This window comes from Panicum virgatum, chromosome 3N (genome assembly GCF_016808335.1).
Source record: "Panicum virgatum strain AP13 chromosome 3N, P.virgatum_v5, whole genome shotgun sequence".
NCBI lineage: Eukaryota > Viridiplantae > Streptophyta > Magnoliopsida > Poales > Poaceae > Panicum > Panicum virgatum.
The window spans coordinates 66,849,500-66,864,906 of record NC_053147.1 but is presented as its reverse complement, the minus strand read 5'-3'; the positions used below and the strand labels follow the sequence as shown (position 1 = coordinate 66,864,906).

Sequence of the window (15,407 nt, the reverse complement as noted above, 5' to 3'; positions counted from 1 at the left end):
CTTCTTTCTCTCTGCTTCCCGTCTTGCTCTACTTTTGCTTTCCTTTGCTATTGTTCTAGCTTCTTTCTCTCCTCTGCTTAGTGTTATGTGTATGTGCAGATGTGGATCAACGACCATCATTGTAAGTGAAAAATTGACCATCATTGTGGTCTTCATGCTTGCTTTATATTAAGTAATATATAGCATATATATCATATCGGTCCTGGTACACAACAGACGACTAGGACCGACTAGGCTCGACTAATTGGCCTGACTAATCGGCCTGATCGACGACTAATCGCGACTAGTCGCCTTATCGGTCCCATGGCAACTAGGTCCGACTAGACGATTTGAAAACATGGCACCAGTCTACAAACCAAAGAAAGAAAACAAAAATCAGTTAATAGCAGAAGATAGCTCACTTACATTGGCATCGAACTACTGCATCCATAATTCAATATCCCTCTGTAGAGCAGCCCTACCAGGAACTCAGGTTAATGAGGAACAGCTTGGAAATAACAAGAGCCAATAAAATGAATATCCAGGACTACAGGACATATTAACATGACTGTTTTCATTAACAACAAATTGGTAACATATTTGATCACCTGGTTACCTTAACTGAATGACCAGCAGTTATAATGTGAATGTCCACGATTCCAGGTGGGCATGAGTTAAACAAAAACTGTCTTACTGTTTTTCCTTTGCACGAAAACGATAGATCTCCTGAATAAAAGCTATTACCAGTTTTTATACCTTATAAGTATTTAAGTTTTAAACATAATCAGTAAAAGGCTAAAAGCTACCCAACAGCAATTCTCCTGGAGTAAGGTAGTTCAGGTATGTCAAAGCAACAGTTGACAAGAGTATACATAAATAAATTCATCAAGAATCAGAACTATAGCAACAATTTATTTTCTCGAATATCTATAACATGCCATTTATCGGATTTAAGCACTTGGTGCCACAAAGCCTGGCATTCCTGGTGGGAGGAAATTTGGTAATGAGAACAAAATACACAGAATAAACAGTTTAGGAGTCATAAAAATATCATAACATACATTTCAGTGCTCGACACAAAGTGTTCAAAGTAATTACATGTAGCAGCGACTTCATAGGTTCTTCAACAATTACAACAGAGCAACCACGTAGAAGTCGTAACAAGCACCTGAACTCATGTTGATGGCAGCAGCATAAATAGCAGCAACACACCGAGAATACAGCAATTATCATGCCCATCAACCCTTTCTTCTTTAACAGAGTGAAAGCTCAAAAAAGCTAATGCATTGACATCATTTATGAGTTTTATACAACAGGTAACAAAAATTGAACTGGAACTCCAAGCCTAGGTGATCTATTAGCGTGATCTTCCCATTCGGTTCATTTCCATCAATTGTGTAAGAGTTACAGCACTCCATCTCTCAATTCCCTCTTGAAGTTGCGCATACAATAGTCGCTTCACAGAGTCTATGCAAATGCTAACGGTGCCAAACTCATACACCGGCATGCCATTGTAGAACTTGCCAACTCTAGGCATAAACAGCAGCCCTTGCTCCATTGCATAGGCCTGGATAGATTCCTTAAAGCTCAAATCCGCCATGGCTGCCCCTGGTGCAGCATGGTAAGCCTGCTGTGCTGCATCAAATTGTCGCTTCTCAGTTGCTCTCAAGTAGCCCACATTCTCCCTAGCCCCAGGTTGCACCACCTCTAGTCCTTCAGCAGCTTGGTTCATCATGTCAAGACCAGCGGTTAGAAGCATCCGTATGCGCTCATTGGCAAGTAACTCTGGTGGGAAAAGGCTCTTCCAGCCCTTATACCAGTTCATTATCTCATTGAAATCAGGATTTGGCGAGCACAACCAATGGTATAGGACCTGCTGCCACTTACTGAAGAAATCAACCTCCAACATATGGACCATGATGTGTACTGGGATTGCAGATGCCCACAACATCACCCAGTTGAACTGATCAAGTTTCTGGTTTGCTGGGTTGATCTGAAACTCTTGCAGTGCCAATCTCAGTTTAGGAATGATATACCGCACAATCAGGTCTTCCCAGCTTGCCGAATCAAACACATCCTTCCACGGGGACAACACAGCATACGCCGAAGCATCATGTGCTTGCCACACGTGGAGGACAGTGCTCAGCTTGTATCGAATAGAATGGCACAAGGTCTCTATCCTTTCCCTTAGCATTGGCAACCATGGGTGTACCCAGACATGGATCGGTACACTCTCCCTGCGAGGGTCCCATGAATCCACAGCAGTTGAGAGCTTTGGCATTATCACATGCTCTAGTATTGATTGAAGCAAAACAGGAGGAAGCAACTTCTTATTATCCCATAACTCAAGAAAGTTGAGCATTGGTTCCGGTTCCCTAGCCTCCCATGAATTGGTTCCTGATATCCTCACAGCCGGCAGGATGACTTCACTAACAAGCTGCACATATGGTGTCATTGATGCAGAACCATCTGATAAGTCATATGGTTGGTCCCCCTGCAGCAGGTCCTTCCACTTTTTCATGACATCTAACCCAAACTTCGGATCCTGCAGGGGCTGCCATCCCTGGAAGATCCGGATTAGCAGCGGATGAGCATATCTGCAAGCAATCCATGCAATGCTGCACATCTTAAACTCCTCCTCAAACTGCACCTTCAAGCCATGGAATGTCTGAAGCAACCCATCCAGAGTGAGCATGCCAGCTGTATCATCCACCCGGACCTGCTCCAGTGTCTCTGCAATTCTCTCCATCACCTGCAGCTGGCGTTTCTGCAATGCCTCCTGCTTGGCCACCTTTTCCTTCTCCCGCACCAAGCTAGCTACCTTCTCCCGCTCCCTTTGCAGCTGCCCATCCAACCTCAGAACATCAGCCCTAGCCTCATCAACAAGCAGGCGCACATTATACTGCAGCTCCGGCATTGGCACATCATTCGCCTCCATCTCTTGTTCTTCATTGAGACCCTTCAAGTCCGTCAGCACCCGTGCCTGGGGCCCTCGCATGTCAATCACCTTCTGGACAACTGCAGGCTCCTCCTCCTGTTGCTGCTCGGCATGCATGGCCAGGAGCTCATTCTTCGTCAAGACTGGAGCTTTCTTTGTGCTAGCCTTCTTGGACCAACGCTTCTCCTTCTTCCCTGATGTTGGCGGAGGAGCCGGGGCCGGCAAGTTCTCCTTAGCAGTCATGGGCTTGGGTTCCTTGAAACCCTCCACACTCCCCAGGCCAGCGTTCTTGGGTCGCAAAGTGGTCTCCACCGGCGCTGTCCTCCCCTGCTCATTCTTTCCAAGGCCCATTCCTTTCTTGTACCCCATCATGGCCATCATCTTGGCCACCTTGGAATTAGCCTCCAGGCTCCCAAGGGCCGCTGCCGGCTCCACCGCCCCCACCCCGGCTGCCTGGCGGCGGCGCGCTGCCTTCTCGCGCTCCCGCTCCTTCTCCTCCCGCCTCGCGCGGGCGCCATCCCTGATCCTGCCGAACATCGTCGGCAGCATCTCGGTGTCCCCCTCGTCATCCTGCTCCTCCTCCGCCTCCTCCTCCTTGGCAGCAGCAGCCGCGGGGGCGCGCCCGAGCCCCGGCCTCTGGTCGGGCTCGGGCTCCGGCTCCTGGGTGGGCATGAACTTGCCGGTGGAGACGAACTGGACGGGCTTGGTGAGGTCCGGCTCCCCGCCGCCGTCCCTGCGGCGCTTCCGGCGGCCGCGGCGGCGGGACCCCTCGTCGTCCTCCGAGTCGTAGTCGGAGTCGCCCTCCGCGAACACCCCGTATATCGCGTCATCGCGGGTCTGCGGCGCCCGCTCCCTCCGGCTCCGGTAGTAGAACTCCCCGTCGCGGCCGAACCGCCCGCCCTCGAAGTCCCCTTCCATGTCGAACCGGTCCATCCCCTCCGCCTCCTCCGCCATCGCGGCGGCTCCTCTCCACTTCTCTCCTCTCCGCTAGGGTTAGGGTTTCGCCCCCCGATATTTTATTTCTTTTGATTTGAAAATTTGGGGAGGAAGAAGAAGACTCCGCCCTCCTCCTCTCGTCTTGTCTCGCTCTCGCCCCAGGTCGGTGGGGAGATGAACGCCGCTGGCTGACGTGTCAAGATCAGAGCCGTCGAATCCCCCTCCAGGCCTCCTCGGCCGCTGGATCGACCCGCCAGAAGCGGGCAGCTGGGTTTACGCTTTCTCCGCGGGGACACGCAGTCCAGTAGGGGTCCGCTTCCTGCGGGTCGTCCCCAACCTCTCGTCGCTTCCGGCCGTGTTGACCTGACCTATTAACCACCCACGCTTACCATTTTCTTGCCGCACCGCAAGAAGCGTCCTCGGGGGGCACGTCCTTGATCGGTGGCGCCTGCCTCTCGCCGCCGCTGCTGGTGCCTCTCCCCCACCACGCCGCAGATTTTTTTTTCTTATTTTTTCCTCCCGTCGGTTCTCGGAGGTTTCTCGCCGTCTCCTCCCCACGCGGTTCCTGAGGTACGCCGCGAATCTGGTGGCACGATTTTCTTGCTGTTTTGTTGGCTGGGTGGCAAGTTTGGAGGCATCGGCGGCGTTTGGTAGTGAGATCTAATCGCGTGGCTAGACTTGAGCAATCGCTGTGGGGATTGGATGGCGCGTGCGGGATTTGGGATTGGAAAAGAAAAATCGGAGCTTTTTTTGGTGGTTCCAAGCTTTCTGTTGACGCTAGAGCTAATCTTAGACGATCTAAGCTCATATGGATAATCGTTGCTGTCTGTTGATGTGGAATTGGATGACGTGTGCAGGTTCATTTGATTCGATGGAACAAGAATAGCAGAATATTGTGTAGTGAGTGGGCTTGGGGCAGGATTGTGAATAGGATTGATTTGATGTGTATCTGTGTCTGTATCTCAGTATCTATATGTGCTCACCCTGTGCGGCTTTGGCCGAAAACTTTGCAGGCATGCGGAGCCAGATCGTCTGCCACGGGTGCAGGAGCCTTTTACTCTACCCGAGAGGTGCTCCCAGCGTGTGCTGCGCGGTATGCCACGCAGTCACCACCGTGCCACCTCCAGGTAGTGCATCTGAGCTTTGGTTTCTCTTGTTTCATAATCGAACATCAAAGGCACATGCATTGGCACACCCTATGCATGAACAGAAAGGCACATTGAGCCTTGATTTCATAACAGCAAGTGAAATACATGGGCCGTCAGAACACAAGTGATGCAAATACATGTAGCTGACAATTGAAGGGGTGTAATGGGTCTGGAGCGTTGCCATGTTGGAGAGGTTATCAATATTGAAGTCTTCTCTTGCATTGGATAGATATTGTATTATATTGTTTCACTACCAAGGGAAATGCTAAACTTAGAGATGTATGATAAATCCATATGGTTTTGATGACTGGAGGTGGTCGATCATTTAGTAAATCCATTTTATATCAGCTATATATATTCTTCGTTGACTGTCAAGGGTGTGTATCGGTAGTAGTATCCTTTATACTCCATTCTCTTTTGATAGTCCTATTTCCAAAACTCAAATCTTCAGAAATGATAGTCCTATTTGCTATTGATAAGGACCATGACAATAAATAGCACCAGTCACGAGGAGTTTCTAGCAAAGACATTGGGGGACTAGCCAAAAGCCTTGTGTTATATTAATTAGATGATAAGTAAGGTTGCTTTTCCTTGGTCATTGTGTCAAGGTGAAATAGGACTATCAATAGAGAATGGAGGGAGTAGTTTAGTAGGATAACCAGTTGTAGAGGGATTTGATATCTTTCAGTTTGTAACTTTCTTACTTGTGGTCCCATTTACAAAATATCTGATGTTCAATCATACCGAGTGTTGATGCATCATAAAAAGTTCATGTCCATCATTAAGTGTAACAGTACAATATGGTAGTCTTATTGTACTGATAGAATCCTCGTGTTTTAGATGCCGTGTTTAAGCGATCTTGCTATTATTTCAGATATATATCGCCAAATTGCCTTATGTTTCATAAAGGTAATGAAGAGGAATGTTCCTTTCCCCAGTGAACAAGTTCTGCATCACAGGCTACTGTCATGTTTATTTGAAATCTTCAACAATATAGAGTACTGAGCTTTTCTGCTTGTGTGCATTTGTCTGTTTTGAGGGCACACTTTCCATGCTCTAGTGCTGAATTATGTTCCCTTATTCATTGGCATTCCATATCCTTGTTGAGGGAGTAAATACAATTGAAACATTTGCTTCTTAGAAAAGTATAGATAATGTCAGTTATAGCTGCACATACACTAGTGTCCACAGATTTGAATCGCAGTGATGCAAACATTCCTGTATAAAATATTTGAAGCTGCAAGTGCTGCAGTCAAAAACTTGAGAAGAAGCACCATGTGATCAAGTTGATATGGACCGGCATGACATTCTCTTATGCCATGTCTGGCAATTCTCATTAGTATGGAGTTATGGACTGCTTTGCACTATTATTTTTTACCATCTTGTGTGTATGTTAGTGTTTCTTCTTCCTTTCATTGACATTGATTGCATGGGATTGCTCAGTAGTTTTAATGAGACTGTTGGCTATCTTCTAATCATCTATAGCATTGAAGCTGTTTACCATCATGAGCTTTATATTTGGTTTGTATTGCTTCATCAATCAAATTGACATGCTATATTAAATAATGAACAAATTTCTTGTGCAGGAATGGAGATGGCTCGACTTATTTGTGGTGGCTGCCAAACATTATTGATGTATACTCGCAATGCAACAACTGTAAGATGCTCATGTTGTGACACAGTTAATCTTGTCAGACCAGGTACTGATGTATGTGTAGGATTATCTTGCAGATCCTTAAGCTTTTAAATGCTAAAATTTAATAGTAGGATGCATGTTCTATAAACGAAGAAAGATTTGTTTTTACATTAAATTCTCTAACAGCCTAATTGATGATACAGCGTGTTAGTAACTTATCTTCCCCTGTAGTTAAATTAGGACCAGTTTCTTATGTTTCGAACATCACATAGGCTGATCTGTCAGTAGATTGGATCACAATTCCTTGCTACCTGTCAGCAACTATAGCACTAATGCAGATCAGTGCATTGTACTCTCCATGTTTCTTAGTTAGGCTCTTTCTCATCCCTCTGATTGGGGTGGGGACGTGGGTTGTGCCCATGCACATGGGCCTCTAGATAGGCCTCTAAACACACGGGCTCAATATACTCCAACAATGTCAATAAAAACAACCAATACCGTTATAGTAACCGTTAACTCTACAATGCAACAGTAAATACATTCCACTAACATAGAACAGATGAACTTAAAAACTTGCAGAGGCAACGATAAGTGTCCTTTTAATTTGGCAAATAATGCTTTAGACCAAATTGCAGACCACACAAGTGTGCACAGAGGAAATACAAAGCTTCAATAAGCTTGTGAGCATTTGATCTTAATTTCTTAGTCCACTGACCAAATAACTCTTGTCAGTATATATTGTCTACACTGAGTGCCTTCGAATGCAATTTGCAACAAGAAATGTTTCAAAAAAATAGCAGGCAACAGTAAGATCATGAATTACATCATACCTGACAAGCAAGATCACGAATGCTTTTCCCAAGCACCAATTCAGATAGTTTGGCAGCTTTGCTCATAGGAAAACCAGGACAGGTGTTTGTGTCCTCATAAGAATCCTCAGAAAGCAAGTTGTAACAGCAGCCAACGCTTACCAATGCTTTTACTTGTTCGCAGGACACAAAAACTCTGTCCAACAAAGATAGACATACTTTAAAAGACTTCCATCAAGGTGGGAAAACTTTAATTCAAGATGCAGGCATGCAGCATTAGCAAGTTTGGAGAAAGGACCACACAATGACGGAGTTCTCATACTTTGTTAACACCAACCTTAGCATGTTAACAGAAAGATCACCACAAGCATGAAGACCAGCAAGGATTAATGGTGGGCTACTCTGAGTTAGTTACTGGATTTGAGGGCTTTTCTGAGTACAGGCCTTAGTTTCTCTTAAATTTTCACCATTGCCATCCTTACATGCATCCAATGTGATAGCTGCCAATGTGTCACTAGAAAGAACATAACAGGTGACAGTCCTAGGTACTTTGAGAAATTGCTTCTCCACACTGCAAAAATAATAGGCAGCAATTTATAGCAGCAGGTACCAACCCAAAGGTAGTAGAACTGAAAGTGATCTTGGTGAAGGTTGCACCATTTAGCAGCATAATGCTTCTTTATTCTCTCTGCACGAGCAACTGTAACTGATGCATGATGTGACGAAGCATCTATTGCTACAACAGGGAGTTGGTACTCAAAAGATAAAGCTTGTGCAAGATAGCCCTGAAATTATAAAATAAGATGAACAAAAAATAAATACATGACATAACAATATAACATGCTGCTGTTGGATTAATTTAAAGTCAAGCATTTCTCTCTCCCAGAAAATAGTAACAAAACCAAGGCCATGTGAAGTCTACAGAAAACCATCTGATTTCAGGTGCTAAAAAACGACTAACTTCCAATTTGCAAATAAGTCTAACAAATTAAAGAACAGCTTAAATTTAAGATGTTCATGTAGGACTGGTTCTTTCAGTTTTGACTACTGGGAAAAGAAACAAATATAGAAATTTAAGCTGTTCATGTAAGACTGTGAGCAATTGCATCTGACTTCCAAAAGGCTGTGAGCACGGCATGTGGCCTTCCCTTGGAGAGCAGTATATTTAGCAATGAATACGTAAATCCAATACTTAAGATGGCATAATCACAACTGAGAGCAATGAAGAAAGATGCCAACTGTCCAAGAATTAGAAAGATAGTTGTGTCCACTTGAAACCTGGCTACAATTGCGCAGCTGCTTGCATGCAGAAATTTCAAGAACCTACATCAATCACTTTCTTGGCTCCACAACTCTTAGCAATCGCATGTACCACCGCAGCTAGATTTTCAATCTGCATAAAGCAGTTTCTCCAGACATGAGATTGCAAATACTAACAAGTGAAAATAACACTATACTCCATACATGTAAATAAATAAGCACGCATAGCAATTTCAAGAATCGGCACAAAGCCAGATTACCTACTTCATGCTTCTTCTTTGAGTTCATGCCTTGAGCGAGAACGGTGCCAATTGAAGCTACATGAATATCAGGTACAAGCTGCACATATCCAAGGAAAAAAATATCAAGATTAAAGTAGATCACAAAAAATAGACAATCTCTTAACTAAATGACTAGAAATGACAGCAAGGTGAATTGAGTATTGTAATGGAAACAGCTATTGAGAGAAAAGTAATCTCATGCACAGTAAATTAGTTTGTTCATTGAAACCAAGCAACACGACTGCATGTGGAGCGTGTGCAGAAAACTTGGATATAAAGTATGCACTAAAATGCAGCCGAAACATGTGTGCTTCCCTGATCCCTCAGAAAAAGAAATTCATGGTACTACCAACAAACTGCACCCAGTTAATCGGATAAATTCAGGAAAGGAAACCCACCGACTGCGGAGCCTTCCTCTCCCGTGGAATAACAAGCGACCTAGCAGTAAGCACGAACTCTCGCAGCGTAGCGGGCCAGTGCTCCTGCAAAGCAGCAGATACGGGTCCATCAACTCGAGAGGGGCGTGAAGAAGCAACGCTGACGTGCTCGCAGAGTAGTGCATACCTGGACGCATCCGGATGGCAGCTTGAGCAAGCTCTCGACGGGCTCCGGCCGGAGGCACTCCATCCACTCGGCGTCCAGCAGCTCCCACATCCTGTCCTGCGCGAACCCAACCACGGAGGACGGAAACACTCAGCGCAGCGAACAGAGCCCTCCAATCCGTCGGCGGGCCTCGGGAAATCCACGGGGGAAAACGGGGAGGACCTTGCAGAAGTTGACGACGTGGGCCTCGAGCAGCGGGCGGTGGCGGCCGAGGAAGGCGGCGAGGGCCTCCATCCACTCGCGGGTCCGCGCCGCCGTCTCGCACGAGTACGCGCCGCCGCCGTCTCGCCGGAGTCGCCGCCATTGCGGCGGGGAGGAGGCAGGAACTGAGCCCGAACTTTGTTGGGCCGTATTGGGCTTAGGGATGACCTGAAAAGGAGTAGTACGTTTCAAGAGCCCGCCCGTTCGTCGAAATCGAAACAGATCTCTTACATTTACACGCTCTTTCGTTCGAAAAATGAATTGTGGTGAACTGATGATTTCGAATACAAAGTTGAATGACAAGAGACGATTATAGACTGGGTTCTTGGATCTGACAGGCAAAACCTCACATCCTTTTCAATGCTAGTGTTCCAGGATTCCGTTGGGCTAGCCTCAGTACAAACTACAAACAGAGAGCATACATTGGTGAGGATCTGATGGCCCCAGATCCAGAGTCCGGAACAGATAGCTCTGGATCACAGCATGTGGGCAAAGGGGAGGAAGGAAGGGGAACACAACTGCGGAACCAAACATACACATAAGAGCTGATAAAAATACGGATTAGGTGGCATCATTGCCAGTAGCAGCAATTTCCGGCCTGATAAGCCCATCCAAGAGAAAGCCAACCGTTGTGCTCTGTTCCCTTCAGAGTTCTGGTCAATGTGTCCAGAGAGAAGACATACAAAAGATCACATAGTTAGAATCATCAATAGGCAAACTCTTATCAAAGTATCGCATTAAATTGTTCCCAGATGGAGTCGCATCCTGTGTCATGTGGCTTGCCGATTGCTACTAACTCAATGCATTCATTCCAACAAACACGAGACAAATTTGTCCCCTCTAGACTCTTTGTACTCCACAAATCGTAGCTACATCCTACACGCATACACTAAAAACGTGATACAAACAAAGAGTTGTAGTTGCAAAGGACTCATGCATGTATCAAACATGATAGTTCAGGAAATATTTCCAGTGGTTCAGAAGTATGCAACAGACGTCAAATTGACCGATAAGGTTGTGCTGGCACCAGAGCAAGAAAAGAACATATACATATAGACACCAAAGCAATATGACTCTATATGCAAATAAACTCTCCATGGGTCTGTGTAAACAGAATAACATATGATATGAGAGGTATGTCAGATGCTCTAATGTAATGTCTCATCCACTCTAATTTGGTTCAAAAGTGAAACTGAGAGGACACAAAATTGTTCCACAGATAACAATCGAGATATGCTTACATTGTTAAACCCTGAAATTACTAGTGAAAATTTGTTCTTTAGAATAAGGGAAACTAAATTTAGCGCAATATAACAATAATTGTAACCTCGCTCCTTTATTTTGCTAGCTTTCCAGACAGCACGCAGCACATAACAATATAAAATGTAGCCATATCTCTAATGAATCGTTAATCTGCAGAAGAGTTAAATGGTGAATTGGTGATACTGGTGGAGTCAAGATAATTTGGGTACACAAATACTAAGTGCTATGGAAACAAGTGGAAAGGCAAAGCACACCAACAGCATAAACTAACCCCCAATGAGTGAAGAAAACAATTAAGGTTCTTACCATTCTGCATTTCATACAATTGGCAGTGACAGCAACGGGAAGTTTGCATACAGGTGAGCAAAATTAATGCGTTTATTGGACAGACACAACCTCTCCATCAGCAATGTTTTGACCTCCAGTGTGAAATATTGTACTTTTGGCATCTCCTGAGAAGAGCTGGCAAGCTCGGACAGGTCTTGCGGAATAGCTTGCAGGAGTAAGTATCCGCTGCCTGCACCACTGAAGGTATACCTGAGCCCGTCACCACCAGGCAAGGGGATTCTCTTTTCGTGCCGCCACTCTTCTGCACCAGCATGGCCATCTTGCCAAGCCTTACAGTAGAGGTCTAACACGCCATCACCAAGAGTTAACAGACGAAGCGTCCCTTCCCCTGCCTCCACAATGGCATGCTGTCGGCAAACTTTGACAGAGGGGATGCGTACCACAGAGAATTCCATCCGGCGTGTGTCGAGCATGAGCACGTCGCTGAACAACCCAGATGTCTGGTAGAGGCTTCTGTGCGTGTAGTAGCGGCAGGATGTGAGCATGTCAGAACCATATCCACCCCAACCTTCGAATGTGACTCGATACCATTTCCCAGTGGCTGAGGAGAAAACAACGGCGGCCACCTTGGCCTCCTGCTTCACCACCAGGCCACTCGAAATAACGATTCCTCCTTGCCGGCTGGAGCGAGGAAGGCGAATGTGCTGATCCAGAAAGAACCGGGGGTCAGGTCATCGGGAATGGGGGGAATCCGGACGTACCGGCGGTGCAAGGGATCGCAGACCATGAGGTCCGCGACGCCAGCGGTGGTGCGGTGGTGCGGTGCTGCGCGAGGCCAGGAGAAGGCGCCCGTCGCTAGCATCGCGGATCTGCCAGGAGTTGGGGTCGGGGAGGAAGGAGAAGGTGAGGTCGACGAGCTGCGCGAGGGAGATGGCGGCCGAGGCGGCGGCTCGGCGTGGTGGAGCGACCGAGGGTGCATGGAGATGGGACCTTCATACGGGAGGAATCCAACGACGGGCGAGCGGTAGAGGAGCCGGTTGCGGCGGAGGAAGCGGGCGACGCGGAGGAAGGCGGTGCAGGCGGCGGAGGCGCGGGCCAGGTCGGCCGCGGAGCCGAGGCGGAGGAATATCTCCCCCAGGATCTCGTCGGGAAAGACCGGCTGCGACGCCGATACGCCGGCGTCCGGAGGCGCCGCCGGCGAGGGCATCACGCGGCGACGGGGAGGCTAGGGTTCGAGTCACCGACGGCGAAGGCGAGCGGAGCGGAAGAAACACCACTCCCCACACTCTCTCGCGAATTCTGCTGGGCTGGATGGGCTGCTGGACATTGAACGGGCCGGGCCACAGCTATCAACGGTCTAGAATATGAGAGAGGGATTCCACGCAACATGGGCTGAGCCGCCTGAAGCTTTCGCGCTCAGAAACCCCATTGTTGGCAACCACACATATTCAGTGAGAAGCCTGCTGAGTCCCGACTACCACAAATGCATACCAAATAGCTCCAGATTACAAAAGAAGCACGATTCATGACAGCAAATTTAAGAGCACACAAACTCAGTTAGAAGCCTCCTGTGAGTCCCGACTACCACAAAAGCTTACCAAATAGCTCCAGATTACAACAGAAGGGCACAAGCACAAGGGGTGAAAAGGACTGCAGAAACTAAACAGCCGATCAGACTACAGCTAGATGCCATCACTGAAGTTAGCAGCCGATGCCATGCACCATGTTCTTTGGGCCATCAGCGTACAGATGTTGCCGACTGAAATTGCAATATTACCTTGGCAGGTTTTGACCAAAATGACGAGCGGCCGAGCAAGCCAAGCACGCACCTACCAAAAGAATAGAGTGTTACAATCATCAAGAGAATTCCTGCAAACTAACATAAATTTGATATAGCACCTGCATATCAAGTAAACTATTTTATCCTGATTGGAGACGGAAATTTGAACTTTATGTACAGAGATAGACATAGTTTAGAGGGCCAGCGGATGAGTAGATCCGCCCTTCGAGCAGAGACAGAAATAACGTGCGTGCCAGTCTAAAGCTTCCCAGATGCAACTACAAGTCTACAGAGTACACAAAAAACATGATACAAACGATAGCTGTAATGGCTAGACATGTTTACCAAATATCCTATGTCGAGTTCACCGGAAAGCTTGTGTAGGAACTAGAACAAAAGAAAAGTGACAAATCTTATTAAACTAATATTAAGCTCTCCCCAGGTTTACTTACAGATACGTGAGGATAATGTCACAAACTAAAATACTCTCATTTACTCTAGTTAGATTTAAGAGGAAGACTGAGGGAGTACACAATCCACATATATAGATGATATGGCAATCATAAAAAAAGCTTAATGTTGTTCAAAGTTAAGACATGAAATTAGCAGTGAAAAATGTACTAGAAAGCCTTAACAGTGTTAAACATTATGCAAATAGCCTTTATTCTGCTCCCTATTTTTCACCAGTATTGCAAACAGCGCACAACAGCACGAGATGAAGCCATGCATCTAATAAATAGCTAATCAGTAGATAAGCATGTTGACAACCCTGGCCTGATATAACTAAAATGCACCTGGCCTGACAAGAAAGGCTCTTACCAATTCATATACTTGGAAGTGACAACGATGGTGGGAAACTTGCATACAGGTGAGCACCCCCAATGTACTGATTAGACCTGCACAACCTCTCAACCAGCAATGTCTTAAGATCCAGAGTAAAATAATGTGATTCTAGAGTGGCAGACTGGATGCGGGAAGATATCTGTGGAGACGCTTGTAGGAGTAAGTGGCCCTCAGCTGCGCCCAGGATGCTCCAGCGACAGTCCATCTGAGGCAAGGGGATTATCCTGTCATGCTGCCACTCCGTGCCAACACCATTGTTTTTGTTTCCCAACATCTTAGAATAGAGGTCTAAGATACCATCACCAACAATGACAATACCAAGCCTGCCTTCCCCTACCTCCACAATGGCCTGTTTCTGAGGACCATATCTGCCATGCGCTTGGTCATCGACGGAGAATTTCATCTCAGGCGTGTCAAGCATGAACAAACTTCTCGTACCGCAGAACGTCCAGTAGAAGCATCTGTGCGCATAGTTGCGCTCGAACAATACACGATATCTAACCATGGAAGGGTTCAAAGGCGTCGATCGATTAAACGTGATGCCACGCCATTTCCCCGTGACTGAAGAGAAGTGGAAGGTCACGAGCTTGTCCCGGCACTGCACAGCGCAAATCACCCGGAACGACAAATCCTGCTCCTCCTCCCTGTCAGTGGCTGGATCGAGGAAGGGATCGGATTTCTCAAAGCCCAGACCCCCCGTAGCGGCCGCTAGGTCGTCGGGGATGGGAGGGAGTAGGGTGTACCGGCGGTGCAAAGGGTCGCAGACCACGAGGTCCGCGAAGGCGTCCGTGTCGCTGGCGCGCCGGTAGAGCAGGACCCGGCCGTCGCGGACGTCGCAGACGTTCCAGCAGATGGGCGTGGCGTCAGGGAGGAAGGAGAAGCTGAGGTCGGCTGCTTGCGCGAGGGCGCGCGCGGCCGGGGCGGAGCGGTGGGGCGGGTCGGCGGGGTGGAATGCCCCGGGTCGGCCGGACTCGAGGAAACCTAGGACGGGCGGCGGGTGGAGGGACCGGAAGCGGCGGCGGAACCGGTGCGCGGAGATGACGCTGCGGAAAGTCGCGCAGGCGGCGGAGGCGCGGGCGACGTCGGCCGCGGCGTCGAGGCGGAGGAAGATGTCCTCGAGGAGCTCGTCGGGGAGGGGCGGCTGCGCCGCCGGAGGGGCGGCGATCTGGCGCGCCGCCGAAGCCATCGAGTGGTGAGCGAAGTGGAACTCTGAACTGCGTGTGTGTGTATACATGGAGCTGGGCCGATCTCGTTAGCGCACACTCTTCTATATTGGTCTGGGTTGAGATGGGCCGGGCCGTTCCAAGCGGAATCTTTGAAGCCTAAGCCTTTCAGACATTTTCTTTTTTCTATTCATCCCACAATAATAGTGTGTACATACAATGAGCACGTTAGATTTTTGTTATACTATCTGACAAAAGCCACGTTATAAGTAGTAGCAA

General features: G+C 47.5%; 3 protein-coding genes and 1 long non-coding RNA gene across 8 annotated transcripts; 1 reads left to right on the top strand and 3 right to left on the bottom strand.

Moving 5' to 3' along the window:
- Window positions 1-1,010: 1,010 nt before the first annotated feature.
- Window positions 1,011-4,040, bottom strand: LOC120666901 (septin and tuftelin-interacting protein 1 homolog 1-like). The gene has a single exon (XM_039946887.1). It carries the CDS (start codon window positions 3,869-3,871, stop codon window positions 1,337-1,339), a length of 2,535 nt encoding a protein of 844 aa, XP_039802821.1. The 5' UTR covers window positions 3,872-4,040; the 3' UTR covers window positions 1,011-1,336.
- Window positions 4,041-4,202: 162 nt separating this feature from the next.
- Window positions 4,203-6,768, top strand: LOC120666903. The gene is made up of 3 exons (XR_005671935.1): window positions 4,203-4,423; window positions 4,867-4,980; window positions 6,588-6,768. It is a non-coding gene; the product is annotated as an uncharacterized LOC120666903 (long non-coding RNA).
- Window positions 6,769-7,197: 429 nt separating this feature from the next.
- LOC120668044 (protein RRNAD1-like) lies at window positions 7,198-10,148 on the bottom strand (the record flags this gene model as incomplete). Its single annotated transcript, XM_039948001.1, has 8 exons — window positions 7,198-7,642; window positions 7,784-8,017; window positions 8,104-8,231; window positions 8,725-8,839; window positions 8,971-9,045; window positions 9,386-9,469; window positions 9,552-9,647; window positions 9,753-10,148. Coding segments are annotated over 5 exons (729 nt in total), but the record flags the coding sequence as incomplete, so codon positions are not given.
- Window positions 10,125-15,206, bottom strand: LOC120666902. 5 transcript variants are annotated; one of them, XR_005671934.1, is made up of 5 exons: window positions 13,942-15,206; window positions 12,127-13,171; window positions 11,361-12,046; window positions 11,119-11,204; window positions 10,125-10,444 (listed from the first exon to the last, which is right to left on the bottom strand). XR_005671934.1 is itself a non-coding variant. In XM_039946890.1 (4 exons), exons 2-3 carry the CDS (start codon window positions 12,547-12,549, stop codon window positions 11,372-11,374), a joined length of 1,098 nt encoding a protein of 365 aa, XP_039802824.1. In that variant the 5' UTR covers window positions 12,550-13,171; window positions 13,942-15,206; the 3' UTR covers window positions 10,125-11,204; window positions 11,361-11,371. The 5 variants fall into 5 exon arrangements, 3 of the variants coding, with proteins under 3 accessions (XP_039802824.1, XP_039802823.1, XP_039802822.1); XM_039946890.1 differs by having other exon boundaries at window positions 10,125-11,204; XM_039946889.1 differs by lacking the exon at window positions 11,119-11,204.
- Between the last annotated feature and the right edge of the window lie 201 nt (window positions 15,207-15,407).

What these genes read in the sequence shown, in the direction of transcription:
- LOC120666901 (XM_039946887.1), bottom strand. Translation starts at nt 3,871, where the DNA reads ATGGCGGAGGAGGCGGAGGGGATGGACCGGTTCGACATGGAAGGGGAC.
- LOC120666902 (XM_039946888.1), bottom strand. Translation starts at nt 15,199, where the DNA reads ATGTATACACACACACGCAGTTCAGAGTTCCACTTCGCTCACCACTCG.